The 23014-nt window shown below is 40.4% G+C and overlaps 1 protein-coding gene across 2 annotated transcripts in view; it reads right to left on the bottom strand.

Annotated features, from left to right (window-relative positions):
• Positions 1 to 257: 257 nt before the first annotated feature.
• Positions 258 to 23014, bottom strand: part of SEMA6A (semaphorin 6A) — a 65458-nt gene continuing 42701 nt past the window's right edge. For both annotated transcript variants that reach the window (XM_082301079.1, XM_082301080.1), the window contains one exon: positions 258 to 1635. In XM_082301079.1, the coding sequence (XP_082157205.1) occupies positions 446 to 1635 (1190 nt within the window). In that variant the 3' untranslated portion in view covers positions 258 to 445. The remainder of the gene's footprint in view (positions 1636 to 23014) is intronic.

The following is a 23014-nucleotide window of genomic DNA, read 5'->3' as shown; positions in this document are numbered from 1 at the left end:
TTTTCTTTTTTTTTTCTTCCTTCTTTTTTTTATTTTTTTTTTCTTTTTTTACATTTGTGTGTTTTTTACATTTGTTTTGCTTTTCAGAGCACTCTTTCCCAGTTCAGGAATGCACTGTGCAGTTGGGGGCAGGGGGTGAAATGTCACAGTCATTTTCACCTGTGTGCTTTTGGCTCAATGTTTGTGATGGAGGATTAGTCTTTTGAGCAAAGAACTGGCAGGTTGTAGGGGTGAATCCTGCAATTACAAACCTTCAACCATGGGTCATATGGCTCGGGTTTAAAAAAATATTCCACTTTTCCCAGAGAGCAGAAATCCAACACATCTTCAGCTTGCAACAACTATCTTCTCAGAGGAGCAAGTGATAACAGTTGCAGAACACTGGCTTCCAAGGGCAACTTCTGTGTAATTGCCATCCTCCTCCCGCTCCCCCTCCCCCCTCTGATTATGTACATGCATCGTTGGGCTTCATGGATGTGGAAAGCGGAGCAAAGGAAGGTTTGGGAGGTACGTCTGGCTTTAGCGAGGGCGTGCGTTTCAAGCCTGACCTCGTCAGTGAGTTGTAGGCAGTGAGACTTGGCTGCCGGGATACAGTCACAGCCTGTGCCTGAGCAGCGTGGACCTGTATGGAGTCCACTCGCTGCGGGGCCGGCGGTGGGTTGTCACCCCGGCCGAAGCTCTGATTGCGGGAGAGGTGGGATGAGTTGGAGGAGTTAGTGTTGTTTCTTTTGAGGGTTGATGCCTGATGACTTCTCGTGAGGGAGTTTGTGGGGTAGCTTCTCTTGTAGTCCACGTTGTAAGCAGAAGAGTGCATCTCCAGCCGCTTGCTCAGGCCGCTCTGTGACAGCGAGGCACCCGGGGGCCCCAGGGATGCCTCCCGCTGGGGGACTTTCGGTGGCATGCTGTCAAGATTTTCCACCAGGTTAACTCCATGGCTGGGGCTTTTGCTGCTGAGGTGGTCCTTGATAGTTTTGTACTCAAGGGTGGCATTCTGGTCCTCCACAGACATCTGAGCCCCATCGCTCATTTTTGGCTGGTCAACATACTCATGCTGGTAGCCTTGCTGGGCTATGGGCAGGACCACAACACTGGGGATGTGGCTGGGAGAAGCCCTGAGCGGCAGGTCAGTTGGGATCACTGGTGAGGCCATTGAGGGGATATCTTTTGTGCAGGCATTGATGAGGTTCTGGTTTCTCTCCCATTCCCTACTGCCTCGGCTGGGCTTTCTCTTCTGTTGCAGGGTTGGGGTGGACTCAGGGGTTGGCAGGGCAGCCAGGTCCAGATGGTGCTGGTCAGCTTTGATTAGCATCTTGGCAGTGCTGCCTGGGGTAGCCAGCTTGCCATTGTGCATCAGAGGTGTGAGGATAGCTTCAGGCTTTGGCTCCTTGGACTGAGCATCCCCAAAGAGGCCACTGAGCTTGGAAACACTGCTCATGGAGCCACGGCGGGAGTGGGTCAGCTCCTTCTCCTTCCTCTGCACAGCAGCCATGTCTCTGCGGCGGTGGTCGCAGATGCAGTACACTATGATTCCCGAAAAGACGGCCCCCATGACAAAAGCAAGAATAACAGCAATGGCCAACAGGGTGACTGGCACCAGCTGATCATGACCTTTCAGGTAACTCTCGCGAATCACTCCTGCAATAGACAGCATACAGTGGTTAAACAAACTAAGGACGAATGAGGAGCGGGGAGGTGGGGGAGGCTACTTATCATTAACTACTTTATTCAAAGGCATGCCCCTGGGAGGTTGGTTTGTGTTTTGCAGGGTGATTTTGTTTATCAGCTTGCTGATAAAATTTGGAGACATACTGTACCTGCCAGCTACATCTTCCATGTGCAGCCTTCAGCTTTCAGTACAGCTTTCAGATCTGGAGCTGAAGACTACAAAGTTCAGGAAGGGAAAGGGAATTCACTTGCAGGACAAATACAATTGGTTTGAAATCCTGGCCCTGGGCAATTCACACTGACTTCAGCAGATCAGAGCTATTAGCTCTCCTCCTCTGACATATTGCTCATTGCTGACCTTCCTCTTTCTGATCTCACCTAGGCTAATACCATCTTATTTTTGTAAGTAATCATCTTATTTATGGTAAGTAATTCTCATTGAAAAGCCTTTAAAGGGAGGAGAGGAGATAGAACCTCAGCGAATACCAGAGAAGTGTATCCCACATTGTTTAAGGCTTCTTTCTCTCTCTTCATTCTGTTTTCTCTGTCATGTGTTTTATAAGTCAGTGTCACATGCCTGAGCTTCAGGAGGATGCTTGAGTAACTATGAAAGATAGAGCAGAGTGTTGAAATTTATTGAGCCTGCTAGATGACTGTCCTTGCTATTTTAATTTTAAAAGCTGTCTCTTTTCTGAACACATGAATAGGTTGACCTCTGTGCTAAAGCCTATGCTTTCTTTTCTAAAACACCTGACTGAGTGCCTTATCCTATGGTTCTGTGCTGTGGTCAGAGGTCACTGTCAAATCCCACTTGGCCATCCAAGCACCACTGTCTGAGGAAGTGTCTTTGGCAGAGTGCACCTCCTCCATCTGAAGTCCCTAATGCAGCATTAATGAATACTCTGAATTTCTGAAGAAAGTCAGTTTTTTTCTGTTATAGGCACCAGGCCAGCGGCACTAATGAAACACAGGCAAAAAGCCTGTAGTATGTTTTTTTTCATTTCTGGTTTTGTTCTTACTGCTTACAAGGAGCAGCCACAGTTTGACAAGGAACTGAAGGAACATCTCTCCCATCTCTCTTCCAGAGAGGGCCTGAGTGCCAGGGGATTAAAAGCTCCACAGGGGATTAAAAGCTCAAAGGAAATGTAATACTTGTCCTTATTACAGAAGAGACAGCAAGGCAGAAAATACAACTCCAAGGCTCTCACAAGACTTTATGAAGACACAAAACTTTCACATTGTAAATCAACTTCTAAAATAAGGTCTTTTCATGTGTTTTGTACAGAAGGTATTTACAATGCAGAATTAGAACCAAAATACCTCTCACCAAACTATCTTAAAAGAATACTTATAAGTTGCCACTATCTCACAGAAGCCTTTGTTAAGTATTCTGGACAGATATAGTATTGTTCACATTTTTCTGTTCCAAGTTAACTGCAGCATTTAGGTGGAAAAGGGATATTTGTTTACAAGAGATGAACTTCATATTTAAAAGCAAAACAGCTCCTGAAATCATAAGCACCTGCATGTGACATCACAGCTGGGTGCCACAGAAATTATTGTGCTACGACAACACAAAGGATTATGATTTCACAAGGAGAATAAATAGCAAGAGCAGATGATCACTTAAGAAAATAAGATCCAGCATTCATATAAATATCCTAATAGTAAAATGTAAAGGCAGGAAAGTAAAACTCAGAAAACAACATAAAATTAGAAACAATCTTCAAATTAAGTGTTTCTAAGAGAACCCTCTTTTAAAGCCCAGCAGCTTCTTCAAAGGCAGATTCTACTATTCTTTGTCATCAGCACTTAACAAGCAGCAGTAAAACCTAGTTCTGTAATTTAAATCCACGTACAAAATTGCTATATGTAGAAGCACAGTCTAGTGGTTACAGCACAGTCAGCAGGAACTATATTTCACTGCAAATGTGTTGGTCTCCTGTGGTCCTTCACCTGCTGATATTCACATGCTAGTCTCTGCAGAATTGAGGCCAAATTTACTTAAACTTGTAAAACTGTTCGCAGTGATTAACTGGAGAATCAGATACAGAGTCTTAAATGAATGGGAAGAACGGTCACGAAGTTAAGAAAGGCTTTGCCTTAAAAATCTGATTTAATGGATTTCTATGCAGAAACTTCTCAGGCATGTCCCTTTGAGCACTTGCCCAATGTGTCTCGCATGGAAAAAACGCAAAATCCCTGCTCAGTGCCTACCTAAGGGTGTAAGTACCTACAGTCAAAGCCAGCATGGGTCCATGAAAGGAAAGTCATATCTTACTGTCATATCTTACTTTCTTCACTGAAAGGGTGGTCAGTCATTCAAACAAGCTCCTATGGAAGTGGTGGAATGATCATCCCTGGAAGTGTTCAAAAAGCATGTTAATGTGCCACTTGGGAACATGGTTTAGAAGAGATCATGGTGGTGCTAGGTTAAAGGTTGAACTTGATGATCTCAGAGGTCTTTTCCAACCTAAATTGTTCTATGATACTATGATTCTAACATTCTTTTATATATAGGCTGGCAGCAAGACGCTGGAGTGCAGCCCTGTGGGAAGGGAAATGGCATTTTTGGTTTATGGTAAGCTCAATATGACTCAACCATGTGCCCTGGTGGAAGAAAGGGCCAACCATATACAAATATTGGAATGTGCCCAGAGGAGTAGAACAGAACTGGGGAAAAGACTGCAGGGCATCAGTGATGAGGAATGGCTGAAAATACATATTTTTTTCAGCTTAGAGAAGAGGAGACCTCATTGCTATCTAAAACTTTCTCATGATGAGGAGTGGAGGGGAAAGTGCTGCTCCCTCTCTCAGGTATCTGATGATAGGATGAAAGGGAATACCTCAAAACTCATGTCCATGCCTGACATTTCCTACTGGCTGAGGGAAACTTCAAGTTCTGCACTCTCAGTCTTCTGCTTTAGGCTAAGTCCTACTCTGTCAGTGATAGCCTTCAGCACAAAACTGCATCACTGCATACAAAAGCAATGTGAAATCTTCAGTTTTAGGTTATCAATAAGTATCAAAACATTAGCACTCACATTACAAAATTGCTACACAGTCCAGACTGAGTGACCCTTTGTGTTCATGAAAGGGGTAGTTGAAATGAAGTGCACACTGCAGGTGTTTTATACACAGAAATTTATGACTGTCTTAAAACAGCCTGATTCCAGCTATTTCCCCTTGAACTCAAACCTTCCTGATGTTTATTACGTTTTCTACACTAAAAGATATTTAACATTATTGGCTTTGCTCTAGGCAGGCAGATCTTCTCTGGACACAGTGTCAGGTTAATATATAGTTTATTTTTTTATCAGGGATCGCTTCTATGTGTCATTAGTTATGCAAGCAATCCCACTAACTTAAATGTAAATAAAATAAAATAGGCAAGATTTGACCCTGCATCAATGTCTGTGGAATAGGTAAAACCAAGCAATAAAAAAGTAGGAGAAATGCTCAGCATCCTACTGTCATGACCACAGGGTGGGTGGGGGTGGTCTGGAATTTAATATGATATAGGCTGATAATGGTGGTTGTTGTCTATCAACATATTCAAACCTTAACATCAGCAGTAACTGCCTGCACAGTCTGGGATGAGTAAGGAAGTGTGTGATCCCAATCACGTCAAGTTTGAGGGGAACTGTTCATGCCACTTTACAGACTTCATTGTGTGTGCTTTTACTGATCCTGCAATTCTTAAAGAACCGCACAGTCCACATGGCAAGTCCAGCATCCTTCATTTGCACTCATTATTCAAGAAATTAAAATGAATGGAGAAAATAATCAGAAAAATCTAGGGTCTACGTTTTTGAAAGACAAGTAAAGTATTTGGACTCCCAGCTTTGAGAAAATACTTGCTATTAAAAAATCTTACAGCTATTTATTATCTGACATAGTTTTAAGACATTATGTACTGGAAAACTGACTGGCCTGGCTTCATAGAACCAGACTGTAAAATATGTCTGATATAAGTATCACCATATTGTACTTATTTAATAATACAATTATTATTCTAAATTAAATACTTTTAAAGTGTTATGTCTAAACTTTCCTGTTTGCAACATATCATTTACAAAACTGAAAAGACTTTGTTTATTTCATTTTATGTGGTCTGAATCCATACTCCTGACTATTTTCTCTAGTGTATGGAGACCTATCACTTTGGGTAACAACAAACTATTCTTTTGAAAGGGATAGTTTTGACAGAAATACCTATATAAACATTGTACTCCAGAGACATGTGATGGTAAAAATAAATCAAACCCAAAAATGTTACAAAGACATAGATGACATCAAATATGTGCACCTCCAAAGATAATATCTTACATGTCATGTCACTAATGCCACAAATATGCTGACACTGACCTCTCTGAAGTCTTCCATTTAAGTCAAGCTCTCTCCCTTACAAATCACAGCTGAGCTTACAACTTCAGGGTCTTCCTCCCTGTGATGAAGTATTACTTCTGGCTACTAAAAGAGCCAGTCTAGTCACCTGATATTCTCCCTTTTCCATGGCTATTCTGATTCCCATAGACAACCTGATCCTTCCACCTCCATTAACTTTCTGTAATTTCATCCCACATCCTTTTGTCTGCATCTCCTAACATTGCCATTCATTTTCTCAGTCAGTATACCCCGTGCTGTAACAGTCTGGAACACGCAAGCAAAATCACCTCTTCTTACTCATCTAATGAAAGAGAAGACCTGATATGGTATTGTGTTATTCTGCTATGCATAATTTATTCCTTCTTCCAGCAGAGCTTCTAGGTAAGGTACACAGTTTGGGCTGGCTGGTTGGTAAAGAAGACATTTAGAAGAATGTTTTCAGACCTCCAAAGTGATTCAATTCTGAAATGAGCTAGTGCTTGTACAAATCACATGTAGAGCATTGATCTAACTAAAGGTAGGTGGGGAATGACCAAGGAGACATTACATTTTATGTCAATAATACTTATTCTTTTGTTAAAGTTCTGGAAGATGTGAAAAGCAGACTTGTGGAATGTCTCTGGGTAAAAATAATACAGAAAAGACCAGAGGTTATACAAAGATATAGATCACTTGTATGCTAGATTATCATAAGCAAGAAGGTGAGCCTCCTTCTTTTCACCAATTAACAAAAGTATTCAGGCTTTTGGACAGTACATATGCTAAAAAAAAACAAGTTAAAAAGCAAGATGTGCAGAGTGCTGAAAAGAGTACTGTATGAAAATGCTGATGAAGCTATTCTGGAGATGCTCTGCTCCTTCTAATTCTAATAGGAAAGAAGTTCCAAGGGCAGAAATGTAATTAAGATGAAATAATCACAAAGGAATAGAGTTCATCATTCTAAGGAATACATGGCATGTGCATAACTTGTGCATAATAAGAATAATGAATATCTACATAAAAAACTTCATTAAAGGAGGATAGATAAGGGAAGACATGGAGAATGAATTATTTACTCCTTTTCCTGCTGCAATTTTTAACAAAAATTCCCACTCTGATCTGTGATCAGAAATGTAACAAAGTTAGGGAGTAAGTGTTGACCATGATAGAGAAAAGAAGTAAACCTATTTAAATAATAGACATTTTTGAATTGTCTTAAGAAATTTGTCCCAAACTGCTTAACTAGCCAAAGCAATTTCTAGACACAGTAAGGTATCTTGGACAACACTGGAGGAAGTACAAGCATAAAGAGCTCTGGAAAAGGACAAGTATATTACATGCCTTTGTGAATAGCCAAAGGGAGGACCCAACTAAACACAGACCTGCCAGCACAATATTTAGAATGGAGATGACACTAGAACAAGTAATAAAACAATCAATTTCAAAGTAATTAAGAAAGAAAAAAAAGGAAAGCAATTTTTCCAATAGTAAATTCCATTAAAAAAGACAAATTTCCTTGCTTGGCAGGATAAATGGCTTACTTTTTGTGGGGAAGGAGTAAGTATGATAGCCTTTGCCTTCTCTAAAGTCTTTGACTTATCTTCTTAGAAGTAAATGAAAGCGAGCTACAACCTGCTAAAAAGCTGCAGTTGCACAGTGCTGACCAAAGGTTTCCCTGGAAAGAGATCTGAAGTAAGGTGTCTGTCTCAGGAGAACAGCAATTAACAGAAATCTGCAAAAAGGACACCTCCACTCCAGAGGCCCAGCAAAAGCTGTGTCCTTTTAGCACGTACAGCATAAAAAGAAATATCTCATGATGAAGGCACATTTCCTTGTCTCACCTGTGATCCCTGTGTGACAGGAATGGCAGAATATCAAGAAAAGCCCCACAGTCACAATCCTTTCAGTTCTGGCGTATGCTTTGCAGTGAGTACAAACTGAAATTCCAGCTTGTAATCCTCACAACTGGTTGATGAATGAAAACAAACAGCAAATGACTTCCCAGTTTAAATAGCTTGATGGGAAGCTGTTTTAGTGATACAAGAGTTTGGATGCTACCTTCTTCCACAACTAGGCTGAAGTTGGTGAGGATAACTCAAAGGACAGACAGCCATATCTGGTCTGCCACGGCAAGTTCCGGTGTGTGAATAACACCTACCTGTCCTGAAAAGTAACACCTTTCAGTCTGAGCACTGCAGTTTGCTGTAGTGTGGAGACAAAGAAATGATTTATGGCTGGGAGCAGTGTACCCTGAGCAATGAGAAGACCACATGCCATGTGCACCACAATTGCTTTGTGATCAGATCCGCAGGGAGCTGTCACTGTCTGTCTTTCCAAAGTTGCCTGTAACAGTTGGTAAAGTAATAACCCAAAATGGTGATACACATGAAACTTGAAACACTGAAGTGGGAAATGAAGAATGATGTTTTGGGAGGGAAATGAGGGAATAACTATCAGGAAATAAGGTAATATTTATCTCCTGACCACATATTAAGAGCAGTTGAGGAGTGAGTGCCATTGCTGTGTTAAATGTCACCTCTCTAAATTGGAATGAGCCCACTTCCATCTCCAACAGCTACAAAATCACTTGAGACTTTCCACAGAACAAGTCATTGTTACAGAAAGGCACAATGATTTCTTTACTATTGTTATTTAAGGGAAAACTCAGCAGTTAATTTCATTCTTCAGTGCAAGCTTCTCTGTCAGATGTACATCTCCCTCTCCTTAGGCTTGCAAGAAACACTGGTAAAAAAACTCATTATGAATGGAGGTTTTTATGGGCTTCAGAATACCTTTTAAAAATACCACTGAATAGGTTTTCAACTTGTGTCTCTAGTTGTTAGAAATGTATTTACAGGTAGTCTCATGCTGCTAGAAGACTATTTCGGACTGGTAAATCCCTGCAGGTATTAACAAGCTTTCTTCCCCTTTTTTAACTAGCAATAATAGTTTTTAAAAAATAAAACAAACAAACAAACAAACAAAAAAAAACCCCAGACAAATTTAGACTGAACTCTGAGATTTCAGTGACAAAAAAATAGAGGAATGACCAAAGTCTACCCTGCACTTCTGAGATCTTATCTCATGTTTTCCCAAAGGAATAATTTCAAGATTTGACATAAACCAACCACACTATTATCCCAATGATTTGGTGTTTAAAATAATTGCTTTGTTGTAAACAGTAGGAAGGCTTTTTCTTCATCTTTGTCCTGGCTGCAAGGACTCATTGTGCTGACTCAGTGCAATACTACCCAGTACCCATTTTTCTGGACTCTTGGTGTCACCAGCTAGAAAAAACCCAGCTCAAACATTCATAGTTAAAGCTGCTGGAAAATGCTTTTCCCCTGCCTTCCCTCTCAGTAAAACTATATTGTTGACTTGTAAAGGTCTGCAACTCTTAAGTTTTGCATGACTGTGTTGAGAACAGCAATCCATCTCCTCTCTTACTCCACTCTAGGGCTCTGAAAGTCAGTTGCCTGAGCTAGTAGTCTGAGGTATCCAGCAAAGAAAAAGTGGGTGCATGCAGTTGGAGAGAGAATGAATTTGTTAAAGAAAAAACCTTCAGCTACAAGAAACCTGGGGATCATTGGAAGTGTGAAGAGAAATCATACTTCAGAACTATGAAAACAAAATCAGTATATATAATGTAACTGAAGTAACATGCAACAAAGCCCTGGAAAAGATCTAAGCAATCTGATCAGCTATAGTGGCCTCTGTTAGGGTTTTCTGGCCCCTTATCAGACCTATTTCAGAAACAATCCCTCCAAGACAGGTTTATCAGCTGATCTTTAACAGTGGTTTAATTTCTCCTTTCAGCTGGTTCATCGTTATATCATTTCTCTCCACTTTCCACAAATGACTGCCAACATGACTCTCTATAGAAAAAAAATGGTTTTCAAAAAGAAGGGAGATCAACATGTCCATATGAGATAACTTGTGACTCTTGCAGCAACAATTTCAGAACGGATTTCAATTATCTGTTTATAGTTTGATTATGACCCTGCAATCCAATTTTTCTGCATGCCACAGTGGCCATACAAAACTCACATCATGGCCTTTTGAATTCACACTTGTGAATTTTGAAACAAGAGATTATTATAGATGGAGATTACAAAATCTGAACCAGAAAATTCATGCTCAGATAACTTCCACCCACACTGGAGTGAAGGGGAGGCAAGACCTGAAAAAGACTGGAATAGCCAGCTCTTAAACCTTTTTAAAGTGTGTTACTTCTGACTTGTAAATGAACCAGTTTATTAAGTTTGCAGGTATGGGAGAAGGTTTGTTTGACACAGCCTCCTGCATATGTAATATAACAAAGGTCATTACAGTCCTGAAGCCAGCCCAGTTTTGTTTGTCCCAGAGGCTAAGCTCAGGGCCAGCTCTTGCAGTAGAAAGCATTTGACAACCTTTCTCCCACTGGCAGGTGGCACGCAGTGGCTGATCATTTTGAACTTTCCTGATTTCAGTACTTTCCTTCACCTCTCACCCTTTCCCACTGAGCGATGATAATTTTAGATGCCTTTGCATGATGGAGAGTAAGCAGACACATCAGGTCGTTTAAAAAAAATAAAACACAGGCGTTCACAGTAGTTAAAAACAAGATGTATAAAATCCAAATGTCAAGGAAAATTAATTCCTTTGTAGCTTGTCTTGGCAGAGACAAACTTTATGCTGCTTTGCATCTTAAAACACAAATTTCCTTTAAAGTCTGCAGCATTTCCTCTAATGACGTAAGAAACCTCAGTGCACATTCTGGGACCTTTCTACTATGCCTGGGATAAGCTTAAACACATACAGCTGCTCTTTATTAGCTTACTTCAGGGGATCTTTCACAGCTGGGTTAAAATAGATTTACATATGTTTGGCTGCATATGCATGATTTCAGGGCTCCAGAGAAGTTGTTGTAGCCTGCAAAGTGAATCTCTAATCTTCATAGTTCCCATTTCACTGCATGGAGCTCCTCTGATGGCACAGAACAAGTGTGTGTTTCTTTTTTTTCTGTTTTTTTTTCCTTTTCCTGATGCAGGCATTATGTATTCTGAGCAGCCCAGTGCCTTTCTGGAAGCAGTTTTTATGAACAGTGTCAAGGAAAAAGAAGCTGTCGCTGAGAAATTCTGTGGCTTTTCCTCTCCTTTTATACAGCCTGTTTTGAACTATGGCCTTTCTGCACAACAGGGAAAAGTAAAGCTTGCAGAATGTCAACATAGGCAGCTCTGCTTAGCAGGCTGAAGCTCAAAGCAGCCTTATGGTAGAATTTGGGTTAAATTTCAAATACTGCATATAATCTAAAAGCAAAAATTGTTTCCTCATCAGCTCTGATCTTCTTTAAAGACACAAAAATGTAAATGCTAATTTTGAGCTAGTGGTGCAAGTGAACACATCACAGCTGAACTAACAAAGGAGTCATCTATTAAACATTTAAAGACAAATAGTAAGACAGTACCCTATATTTCCTATTCCCTGAGGCCCCTGGAAATCATAACTAAATCGTTGAACAACTATGCGACCAAGCCAACAGTGTTTATTCATGCACATAGACTGTGTTTCTTAGGGACAGTCCTTCTGCCCACAGCTGGGCTGCTGGTGCATGTCAGGAACGTGGCTGGATCCCTTGTTAGCTCTGCCTTTATACAGAGGGAGGACGAAACCTCTTGTGTCATTAAAATGCCATCATTGTATATTGCATGACAGAAAGCAAACACTGTGGATTAACTCTTCATTTCTCCTCCACTCATGAATACAGCAGGTGTAGTCAAAAGGCCTAGACTTCAGAAGTAAAACATGCCCTGCCAGGGATACTGAGAAGACTGCTTCTTCCAGGAAGACTTGCAGGTGTTGTAGGCAAAAAATAGATTATACATGTCACTAGGTTTACCATTTCCCTTTGTACTTGCAGTCCCATTGCCTCATCTGCCTTTGAATACATTAAGTGACTGAGGAATTGTGATGAGTTTGGAACACTGGCTGTAACAGTTAGCAAGACTAATTTTACTGTTAGTTCTTCTTCGATATCTTACTACTCTTCAAGTATAAATATCAGAACCCTTCTTTCCTCTGTTACATTAATTCAAATCCATAGTATGTCCAGTAAAGCAAGCATAGTTACTCCAGCCATATCCTGAGGTAAAAGATAGCATTTCCCTGATGGACTTCATGTGTGGATGCTGCTATGATCTCACTTAATTTTCTTAATTTACCTAATTTTCTTAATTTCCAGTGGTACCTTCTTTCATGCATTTTTCTGTCCTATTTATAGTTCTCTGCTTTTTTTGTAAACCTAATTATTTTTACCACCTCCCTACCTTGCAGATGCTGTGTGTACATTAATACTTTAATGCCATAACCTCATTGATGTTTCCTGTGTACATTTTTTAACATGCTCAGTAATTACTATGGCCAGTCTGCTTCCCTGAATGAGGTGAAAGTGCAGCTTTATCTCAGAGGACATACTTCGGCAAGCAGATGCCTGCCCCAGCTCCATTAAAGCTGTCCTGAGTCCAGCAGTAATCTAACTATGGTAGTGTGGGTAAACAAGCGTCCTCTCCAACCTACATTCAAATCCCATACAGACACCCTCTCAGTTGTCCAGCAGCAGGCCAGGCAGACATACCTGTCTGCTTTACCAAACATCTCACAAACAGCAGTGTTGCTGCAAATAACAACTTCCCCAGCCTTCCAATCAGTTCTGGTACTGGGTCAAATTTAACTTTACTAGAGTAATTTGTCCAGTTTCTGCTCATGCTCTTACTTCAACCCAGCATTTTCCAGTGCTGCAGGAAAACCAGGGAGCTTACACAGCTAGTTAGTCAACATGAAGGTAGCTCCTGTAACAAGGAACATGACTGGCTTTTTCACATTTGTAGACTAGCTCTCAAGACATGTTTACTGATCTACAGTTACACAGACTTCCACATAAGAGGTTAAAACCTCATTTCTTTTCCTAGCATTGGAACCCTATAAATTTTTATCACGATCTCTTTTCACTTGGTGACATATAGTTATTCTCCTCTTTTCTAAACACAGTGTAGGTGAGATCAAAACTTTCAGGGAAGCACAGCTGATGTTATCAAGTTGTCTTGCCGTGAGCAAGTAGAGATAAACTCTATTGTCTTTCCAGGTCTTGATGCTGGGTATATGAAAGTAGCTGCTGATTTGATATTAGTAATTTAGTTCAATGAGTGTGAACTTCACACTGAGATACGAAAAAAACCCTGCGTACACGAAATTAATTGGTCTTACTGGATGAGTACCTCAGGACCTTGCCTGTTGCTGGTCATATTTAACCAAAAAACATATAAAGTGCTGCAGAACTGTAAGATTTCTTTAACTGAATAGAGACCCCTGTTTTGCAGAAATAAAGCTGAATGCTGTCTGTAAAAAAAGAGCAGTGCTCTGTATGTTCCTTGTTATGAGCCATGATTGCACAAATCTCTGGGCAGGCTGTGGTGAATGCAGGGGGTTCAGTGTGGACAGCAGGCAGATGAATGGACAGAGGGCACTCCTGCACCGTGCCCTCCTTTGAGAGGCTCATTCAGCAGTGACTACACATGGAGAATTGCTGAACTGTTTGATGGGAGCTATAAGCTGGTAGCAGGAATTAAATTTCTCTAGCGACCATGGGCTCAATGTCACTACTGATGGCCTTTTCTGCACCACTTGGTAAGGTCACGTCCTTAAAAAGTGGGCATCCTTAAAAACCAGCAGTACTCAGTGTCCACCCAACATTGTGGCTGCTGTCGCACTCATCCTGCTTGCTTCCAAACAGGAACTCAGTATTGATTTAAGAATAAAAATACACCTATTTAAAGAATAAGAAAACACCTAGAATATATGCGCTTCTCGAAAGACTTTTGGAATTATTTCAAATGAAGGCTTTCGTCAGATGTTTCTCCACATGCCTAAATTGTCTGTCTGTGCCAGTACTGTTTGCGTTCAGCAACTGCAGATCTTTCAGGCTCTCCAAAAATACCCCTCTGTCTCTTTCTACAAGAACATGATAGTGGATAGCAGTAGCTTTGTAGGGCTTAAAAAATGTGCCTGCTTTCCCCCTAACCTCCTTTTTTTATATAACAGCTACTCTTTTATTTTCTACCACAATTGTGGGTAAGATGGGATGGAACATGAACAAGATGGCATGTTATTGACAACATCCAGCTGGTGTTATTTTCCAATTAAAAAATTCTTGATGGGCATATGAAGAACTGTCTAAGTTATGCCCAATTGTGACAATGCTATCAAGCTGCACCTTCAGCTAAGATTTGATTTCACAGAAGATAAGCAATCTTTGGTTGCTGGTAGAAGAACAACAGTTTAATATCCTGGCTAACATAAAGTTGGTGATGAATGTGCTGTTAGCCATTTCCAAATGTTTGCTGTATTGTACAGCTGTGCAGAAATGCTTCTTAATGCTTCCTGAGAAACTACTCTATAAACTGCCCTAAGCCCTTCTAATGCCATTGGAACTGTTAAAGTATGCTTCAGCAGGGACCCTGACTTACTTTGCTCTGCTGGAGCAGGGAGAGCTGTTAGACTATCAGCTGGTGGTTTAAGAACACCAATGCTCAGTGTACACAGAATTGTTTGCGTATTTAGTTGCCTAACTGTGACAAGTCTCTTCTGGGCATGAGGGACTGAGATTTTAAAAACACCCTTACAGCTTTGCCAACAAAACTCTTTTTTTTGCTCACAGGGATGTTAGGATGCACATTCTTGATACAATGGTAAATTTGCACTATCTGCTTCAAAACTTCTCAATAGAGTGCCCTTAAGACACTTTTATGGCAACATGAGAATAACAACAACATATCTTTTCCCTATCCTCTCTCTCAGCTACTGGCACAATCTTAGTACATGATTAAAGTCTAGCAAAAGTAATAGCAATGGTAACTGGATATCGGAGACTATAGTGCTTCACTAAATGAGTTTGAAGGAACACCTGCCTAAATACCTGACTAAACGAAGGAAATTCAGAGGAACAACTGCTTTCCAGACAAAATGGCATTTGTTATCTGTACTTAATGTTCAATAAAACTGAGATTGCAAAACCTAAATTATGCCTCTCCAGGTTTTTCATTTTTTAATTAACTACATCCTGTTGATCAGTAAGCACCAGCCCATGTTGACACAAAGAATTAAGCGTGCCTTTTTTACAGTCAAAGAAAACTAATAAAAATGGAAAAGTTATTTGGGATGCTTCCTACATAATTAAAGAGATGTTGATAACCATTAACTAGAAGTTAATGTGTATGAGAAAAATGTAGGTGGTGCTTCTTACAGGGCAAGTAATTAAACAGTTGACAGTTTACAGACCATATTAAAAGTGCTCTGAACCAGGACTGTGAATGTTTAGGTCACTGTAAAATTACTACATTACATCTGAGCTATTAATTAATACACTTTTTGAAACTGGGCACATCCTATATGAGAAAAATTAATTATTCAAGTATCTTTAACAGCATATTGACATTTTAATTGTACACTGGCATTAACAACACTAAAAGGTGCTTTAAATGTCTTTCAGCTACTAGGTTTTCTGCTATTAAATCCCTTTGAACGCAAAGCAGTTTCAGAAATGTCTTGTTTAAAGGGCTAGACTGTGCTCCCAATTCAGCATCTTTATATGGCACAACATCTCCTTATAATCAATATAAACATCACAAAAATGAGATTGGGTGTTACTCAACATCCTGTCCACCAACTATGCTTTGCTATTTCTAGATAGAGTAGTGGCTCTGTGGAGCAAGCACATCCTACAGCGAGTTCCCAGCTCTTGATAAATATGTCAGTGCTACAAAGGTCACACAGGAGCACGAGGCAGTCTGTGTTCCTCCACTGAGCTATCCTCTCCGGGTGACAGTGGATGAATGCAGCTGGGGATCTGGTCCCTCACACAATAGCTCTAGTGCCCTGAAACCTGAGCAGCTGCCTTGACAAATTAGGCGTGGCCTCTTTTATTGAAAAAGCACATCAGGGTCCTGGGGCAATGACAGCTTTCCCCTCTTTTAGTAAGTCAAGCTCGTACTGCTCATTGCAGCCTGGAAACGGATAGCCTGACTTGAAATCTATGCAGGTGGACAATTACAGGTCAAGGATACCTGCTGTTTCCAGAAGCCACACTTGACATTTGATGATATCTATTTTAAAATTCACCATTCTTTTATTTGTAGGATCTACTAATTTGGGAGCAGAGAAGCTCTGTTTTCATAACCAGAGGTTACACACCAACACAACCTCTTCTGTTACCAATGATATAATTTTTTTTTTGGCTACTAAACAGCAAATGGCTCTTGGTTCTAATCTTGCCACTCGACATTTCCAGTTCTGCTAGTTAAATCTGAAATCTGTACTGTTAGTGAAACGTAGAAACGTTTTGAGTTCTGAAAATGTTAAGTGAGTGCACCAGTGCTGAAGTATAGGCAGTTCTTTAAGTGTGGCACAGGCAGTTGGTGTGTGCTGGAATATACCCCACCATTATTTTGATTTCCTCATCCTTCCCTGTCTTTTGCAGTTAAATTTGGTCCTTTCCTTACACTTTCAGATGGCTGCTATAGGAAATCTGTGATGAAATGAGCTGTAGCTTTCTTTATATAAAGTTTGAAATGAAGACTTAGTCACAAAGAAGGCACACTGAATCACTGCCCTGTACTCTATTATAACCCCATGTTTGACTAAAATTGGCTTAAGGATGTGGCCCTGCTCAGGGACTTAGCGCCTGACATCTTTATTGAATGCCTTGTCTCTGCTTTGTCTCTTAACTCTTGTTCTCAGGGAAACTTAGAAAAACATAATAAAAACAAGTCTGAAGAAAGTCTGTTGTCAGAAACATCCTTCCAGCATTCTTATTTCATGAATTTTATATACAATTTCCATTTTATTAATTAGCATCTACTTTTCTACTGTCACTGTTTGAACTTGAGGATGTTATCTGAGATGATTAGCTGTCTTTAGCCCTGGGAGCAGACAGCTCATACATGTGAGACAGAACAGAAGAAGGATCAATGTCATTTCTCTGGACAAGCCTGGTGTGTTCCCTTAATCCTGACTGCACAGCCCTCCTGGTGCATGTCACAGGATACCAGTGATTCCAGTGTGGTGAGATCATCAATCTTCTGGCATGTTTGCGAGTTATTAGACTGGTCTAGTGACTTAGGTATCTGGCCACTAAAAACTATGCTGGGAAATTTGGTCCCACATAACTACTAACAATGGCTTTCTGGTGTTTATCTGATACAGCACTGAAACAGTGCTCCACAGTAGGTATGCTGGGATTGGTTTATGAGACATTCAGTTCCTGGACAAGTTGCTCATTAGAGGCATTTTAGGCAAATATAGGGTTGGTTGTTTGTTCTAAAAAAAATATTTTTTTAAAAATTTCAACCAAGCAACCAGTATATAAATAAGGCCTCCCTCTGGAAACAGGGATGTTTACAATAAGCTGATGCTAATTTACTTAAGAACATTTCAGAAAAAAATCTACAGATTTTTGTTTAGCACAGACTCATCCAACCAACCTCTGTTTTCATCCTAATGGGAAAAGTCGGTACGTTTTAATCTAGATGTGGCTCTATACAAGTTTAAATGGACTATGTCATCTTGTCTACATAAAATCACTTTGTGAACCACTACAACTCTGAGTAACCACACCTCTCACTCCAAATCTCAGCCACATGCTACAGAATCATAGACAAAATCAGAGCAAATTCTCTACTCCCTTTCTCACAACATTCTTTTACTAGACTATGGGCAGAAGACTTAAAAGTATAGTAAATGAAGGATCTGGTCTGATTCAATCTTAATTGTTTCCTCAGCACTTGAAACTTAGTTATCTGCAAAGTACTTGTAATTGTTTTATGTTTGTGCATACAATGGTTTGAGATATGGGAATGAATAGCAGTGTTTGCATAGTTTCCTCCAGAAGCACATGCTTTGGGTGAATACATCTCTTCCCAATCCCATCCTTCTCCCACGAGCCTTACACTTGTTTCAGCATCAATCAGTTTCTTCTGACCGTGTCAGGATGATGTCACTGATGAAATACAGAGTATTTGCTTCACCTTGACACCTTGAAAGTCCAAGCCCTTCCACTCAGACCTGCAAATACTGACTCAAAACCTAAGTTTTGACATATTTTGTGCCACTTTAATTCCTCATCTGATTTATTACATAATGCCAACAAGATAATAACATTCCTCTGTTTTCTCTGACATAGAAACTGCTTTGAATCTTTTAGATCCTGGTACATATTAGCATATAACAATATTTTTTTGTAAAAATATACTCTGCAAATATACTTCTTGGTGCAAAACTCAGCTCTCCTGTGATTAATATTAATTGTTTAACTTACGCAAAAAAAAAAAAAAAAAGAAGAAATTTATGCAAAAAAAAAGTCTGAAGCTTTGTTTTGCCACAGATTTTTTTCCCCACTCATTTCATGTCTACTTGTAAAGTATCTTGTTATATCAGCACTTTACATTCTTTATCATAACTGTACCTGAAGTTTCTTATAATTTTGTCTCACTGCAGCAGAATCTGCCTGAACATTTGCAGACTCTCCAGAGACAAGCATTGTCAGCACTTGGCAAATCTTTCAAGTAGTGATAATCACAGTAAAATTTAGTAACACTGCCACTTGTGTACAATATGAAGTATCTTCTGGAGGCAGGTTTTAAAAGGCACAGACCTTGGGCTCCCCAAGAGCACAGCCCTCTCCAAATAGAGGAGTTGACTATTGCTAATGATTTACCGGAGAAAGAGCTGCAGTAATTAATAATACTAATACAGATTATTCATTCTATAAAATAATAGGTGCTACCACATTCTATAAAATAATAGGTGCTACCAGATACTGTCTCTAAAGCAGCACTCCTGATATCCAAATAAACTAGCAACTCTTAACTCTGTAAACTGTGTTCATCACGTCCCACTTCTAATCAGTTTTTTACATTTGTTACATGGATATCAACAAAAGCCTTGTTAAGGAAAGGAGATACCACCTCACAATCTTTACCTAATGAGTGCTGAGACAAGTAAGAATACAAGCATTAAAGACTGCTAACCACTACAATTTTGTCGTTCAGTGCCCAGCTCAGCCACTTCCACCCGAATGCTGTGAAGAAGGAGCTGTAGCAGAGCCACAAAATCATAACCTGAATTTTCAACCAATTTATCAAAACTGTGATTAAAAGGCAGGTTCTAGGCAATTAGGGAATAAATGAGAAAACCGAGCTGTTGGCTACATTTGCACTAATGAACCCTGTACTAGAGAAGCATGAGGCATTTCTGAATGGAGGCAGGAAGGACAGAAGGCAGCAGAGAAGGGCAGCAGGGTAGTGAGAGACAGGGCCAGCTACTCTTGAAGAAAATCACTTTGTTTTCTTCATGGAGGCCTGTCGAACAGCCATACATCTCTACTCCCCCCTTTGTTAGTAGGACGACTACAGAGGGACTCAGCACCACGGCACTACTGGGGTGTAGAGGGTAAAGCCTTGGAGTGCTCCACAGCAGGAGCTTCATGACTCCGACTGCGGAGGGAGGAAGACCAAGTACAATGGCAGCAGGGGGGAAGGTTAGACAGCAAGGTTAGGGAAACTGTTTCAACAAAGGTGAGAAACACACAATTAAATTAACACTAAAACACAGCAAGAAAGAAAACAAAACATAAACATACTCTAGAACATGTGCTGTTCTTTTGGCTTTTTTTTTGGTTTGGTTTGATTTAGTTTTCTGGGGAGATGGGAGGAGAATAGGAAAGAGGGTTGTAACTTGCCCAATCAGAGCTTTTTTTTTTTTTTTTTTTTGCCTGCAATAGAAAGGGCAGATTCCTTAATGGCCAAAATGAAAATGCCAGTGGGATGGCAATGCACAATTCCCACTCTATGGGTTGCACTACACATTTTCATCTTGGCAAGAAATGTGATGTAGCTCAGAAACAACAGTCCCAGAGTATATTTAGCTACTAAAGCTGTGGCACACAAATGTCACATTCCCATGAGTCAACCCTTTTAAAGAACCCCATCTTCACACCCCCACAGATATTCCCCAAGATGCCAGCACTGAATTAAAAGTGAAGCATATGGATGGATGTGACATCATCAAAGCAACCATGCTACAGAAAAGAAAACAGCAAGTGGATTCTATACAATTAGTACAATCCGTAAGGAGCCATTTGTGAGCACAGAAAAAGAAAGAAAACACTGCTCAAAGGAATAGACACAACCAATGAAGAAAACCACAAAGCACCTTGCAAAACAAGGAGAAAATATTAAAAAAAAATTTTCTTTGTGAATGTGTGAAAGCAAAAGAAATCACAGCAAAAGTAGAAACAAAATCTTGATAAAAGGATTGTAAGTGTAACATTTCTTGATTAAACTTTGTGTAAGAACTCCTTGCTTTGCCCTTTTGAAACAACAAACCGACAGAATTTTGGAGCTAACTGGCTCTGACTGGGCAAGGCAAGGAGTAACAGCACACTAGTAGATGGTAATGGTAAACAACCATGCGGTCACCTCTGCCGCCATTGTTTTGATGTGTGTAGACTGCTTCCAGCTTTGTCAATATTCATAATCAGGCACCAAAGAATGCATGATATTTAAATGACCCTGTCAAGTGCTTATAAGGCTCTTTGGTAACCATCACTCCCTGGGGAGGGAAGTATTGAATGTAAGCCACTTCATCAGCCAGTGAATTGAAGCAAAAATTATTAGAATCCAACAGCCATACATTTATTAATATTTTCACTGCATGCTTTTCTGAAAGCTGCTAGTGGCATACAAGATGCTTTTAAGAGCTAGCTTTCCATCTATTAAGCATTGCTTTTCAGAAGACTTGTGAAGCAGGGACTCACACATAACAAATAAAGTGCCATTAAAATGCATACACATCTCTGCATTCCTCTGGGTACATAAAGGGGGAGATCTTCCCCTTTTGGTGGTTTCTGACACCACTCTCCTGTCTAGAAACAGCAGAGGAGCTGTGTTCAAGGATCCATCCCTCTATCCCTCCCTTCCTTCCTTCTGTCTGTCAGTCCATCCATCTCCCCCTTTCAGGGTGGACAAGAGAAAGGTACCACTTATTTTCAGAAGTGGGAACACTGGATTTTCTAAGAAATGTCCCCTTGAATGAAGTATTTTGTATAACAGGTGTTACTAACAGATTGGACAGAGAAAGAAAAGATCCTCATTTTTTGGCTGTCAGCATTATCATTGACATTGTTGAGAGGAAAGAGGAGTGCTAGGTAAATCACATGCCATCTTTAGGAGGGCATGCAGGTTTATATGCCTTCCCTCTGCTACGTACGTGATACCCAGAAACCACTTTTTTTCAATTGCCTTTCTACAACTGAAGAGCAAGGGATGAGGAATTAAAAAATGAAGATGATATCTCAAACTGAGCTTAAACTGGAATTAGGAGTGTGATGTTTCATCTTCCTTGCTGTCAGTCCCTTGCACCTGAAATGATGGTTTTGAGTCTGAGTACTGCCGCCACCTGCATTTCCTCCTCTGCCAAGGCTCAGCAGCCCACAGGTCTGCAGAGTGCAAAGAGGCTCTGTGCTTAACACACAAGTAAGACTGATCAGGTTCTAGAAATTCACTTTTTTAGTTTACATTTTGCAGTTATTCTCCCAGAATGTCTACAGGATTAAGCTCTAAGAAAAACAATTGTTCAAACAGGGGCAGTTTTTCTCTTTTTCTATAGGAAAAGCTAATTAGCTGGGAGGTGGGGGACAAGTTCACATCCTCTGCCTGTGGGAATTTAAATCTTCATATTCAATTTCCTGCCAATAAGCCTAAAAGCCAAGGATACTAGATTAATGTTTTCCATGGTATCTCAAGAAATTTTACTGTATCTCGTGCCTAATTTGACTGACCTCCTCAGCTGGAAAAGTGCTTCAGGCTTTGTCTCTGCTGGGCCAGCCAGGTGACGCCCATTGCCTTTATGGTTAGGAACTGTGAGGGCTCTTTGAGGTCAGTCCTGGGGAGTTCAGTGAGAAACCCTGGATACCCCTGGACTGTGGGAGGCATTGTGTATCTGGGGCTGTCATGAATAACAGGCACTGAGGTCACAGTCTGGGTCCAGACCACCAGCAGCTGTCGTGCAGCTCTGCTGAAGACTGTTCTGTGATGTTAATGTGCTCATCACACCCCTTGCTGAAAGCCTCCACAGCTAATGCAGAGAATTCAAGATTCAGTGGGTCAGATGGGGGGGAAGGAATATGATTTAGTAACCTACTAGTTTGGGCAGACAATGGAAAGCATCAGGTCTCGCATGCCAGTAGCTTCTCTAGGAACAGCTGATGCTTTTGTCTAATGAGTTTTTCATATAAAATGCATGAACAATAGAGACTGGAATCCACATTTCAATTAATATTTTAAGTGTTTTATATCAAGTATTCCTAGCAGAAAGAGCTGAACCTGTGTGTTCCTGCCCCTGGTGAGTGCCCTAACCACTCAGCAAGTGAGTTTTGCTCATACTCATCTTCCTTCTGACACACTGAGTACTTAATTAGTCCACACAGAGCAAAACATCTTCAACAGAACAGAGATTGAAAGAAGAGATCTAAGAACACCCTGGAGAAGAATAACAAGGATTCAGATCTCTCTAGGCAGTGGAGCTATTTGAACCTAATTCCCCTGTTTGAAAGGGTCCATTTTAAAGTCTCTGAGATACAGATTAAAAGGAGCTGGAAGAATGATCAGGGTCAAGATACAATGATGGGCACCACCATCTTTACATAGAAGAAAAGGTTCCTCTTCTCTATGTTCAAGTGGCAGATTTTGGCAATTCTCTGCCTAATTCCCTGTATGTCTGGCAAAGAGGAAGTGGAGGCCAAAGGACAGGGTTTGTATTAGACGCCTGTGCTTCAGCACTGGTCTGAGCACTGTGAAATGACACCTAAATCCCAACCTTTTGGTGTGTGAAAAACAAAACATAGAATCTCTCCACACAAGCAGTCATTTAAGCAACATTTAATGTATGCTAA

This window comes from Coloeus monedula (assembly GCF_965178545.1).
Source record: "Coloeus monedula genome assembly, chromosome: Z".
Lineage (NCBI taxonomy): Eukaryota > Metazoa > Chordata > Aves > Passeriformes > Corvidae > Coloeus > Coloeus monedula.
This window is presented reverse-complemented; position numbering and strand designations above follow the sequence as displayed.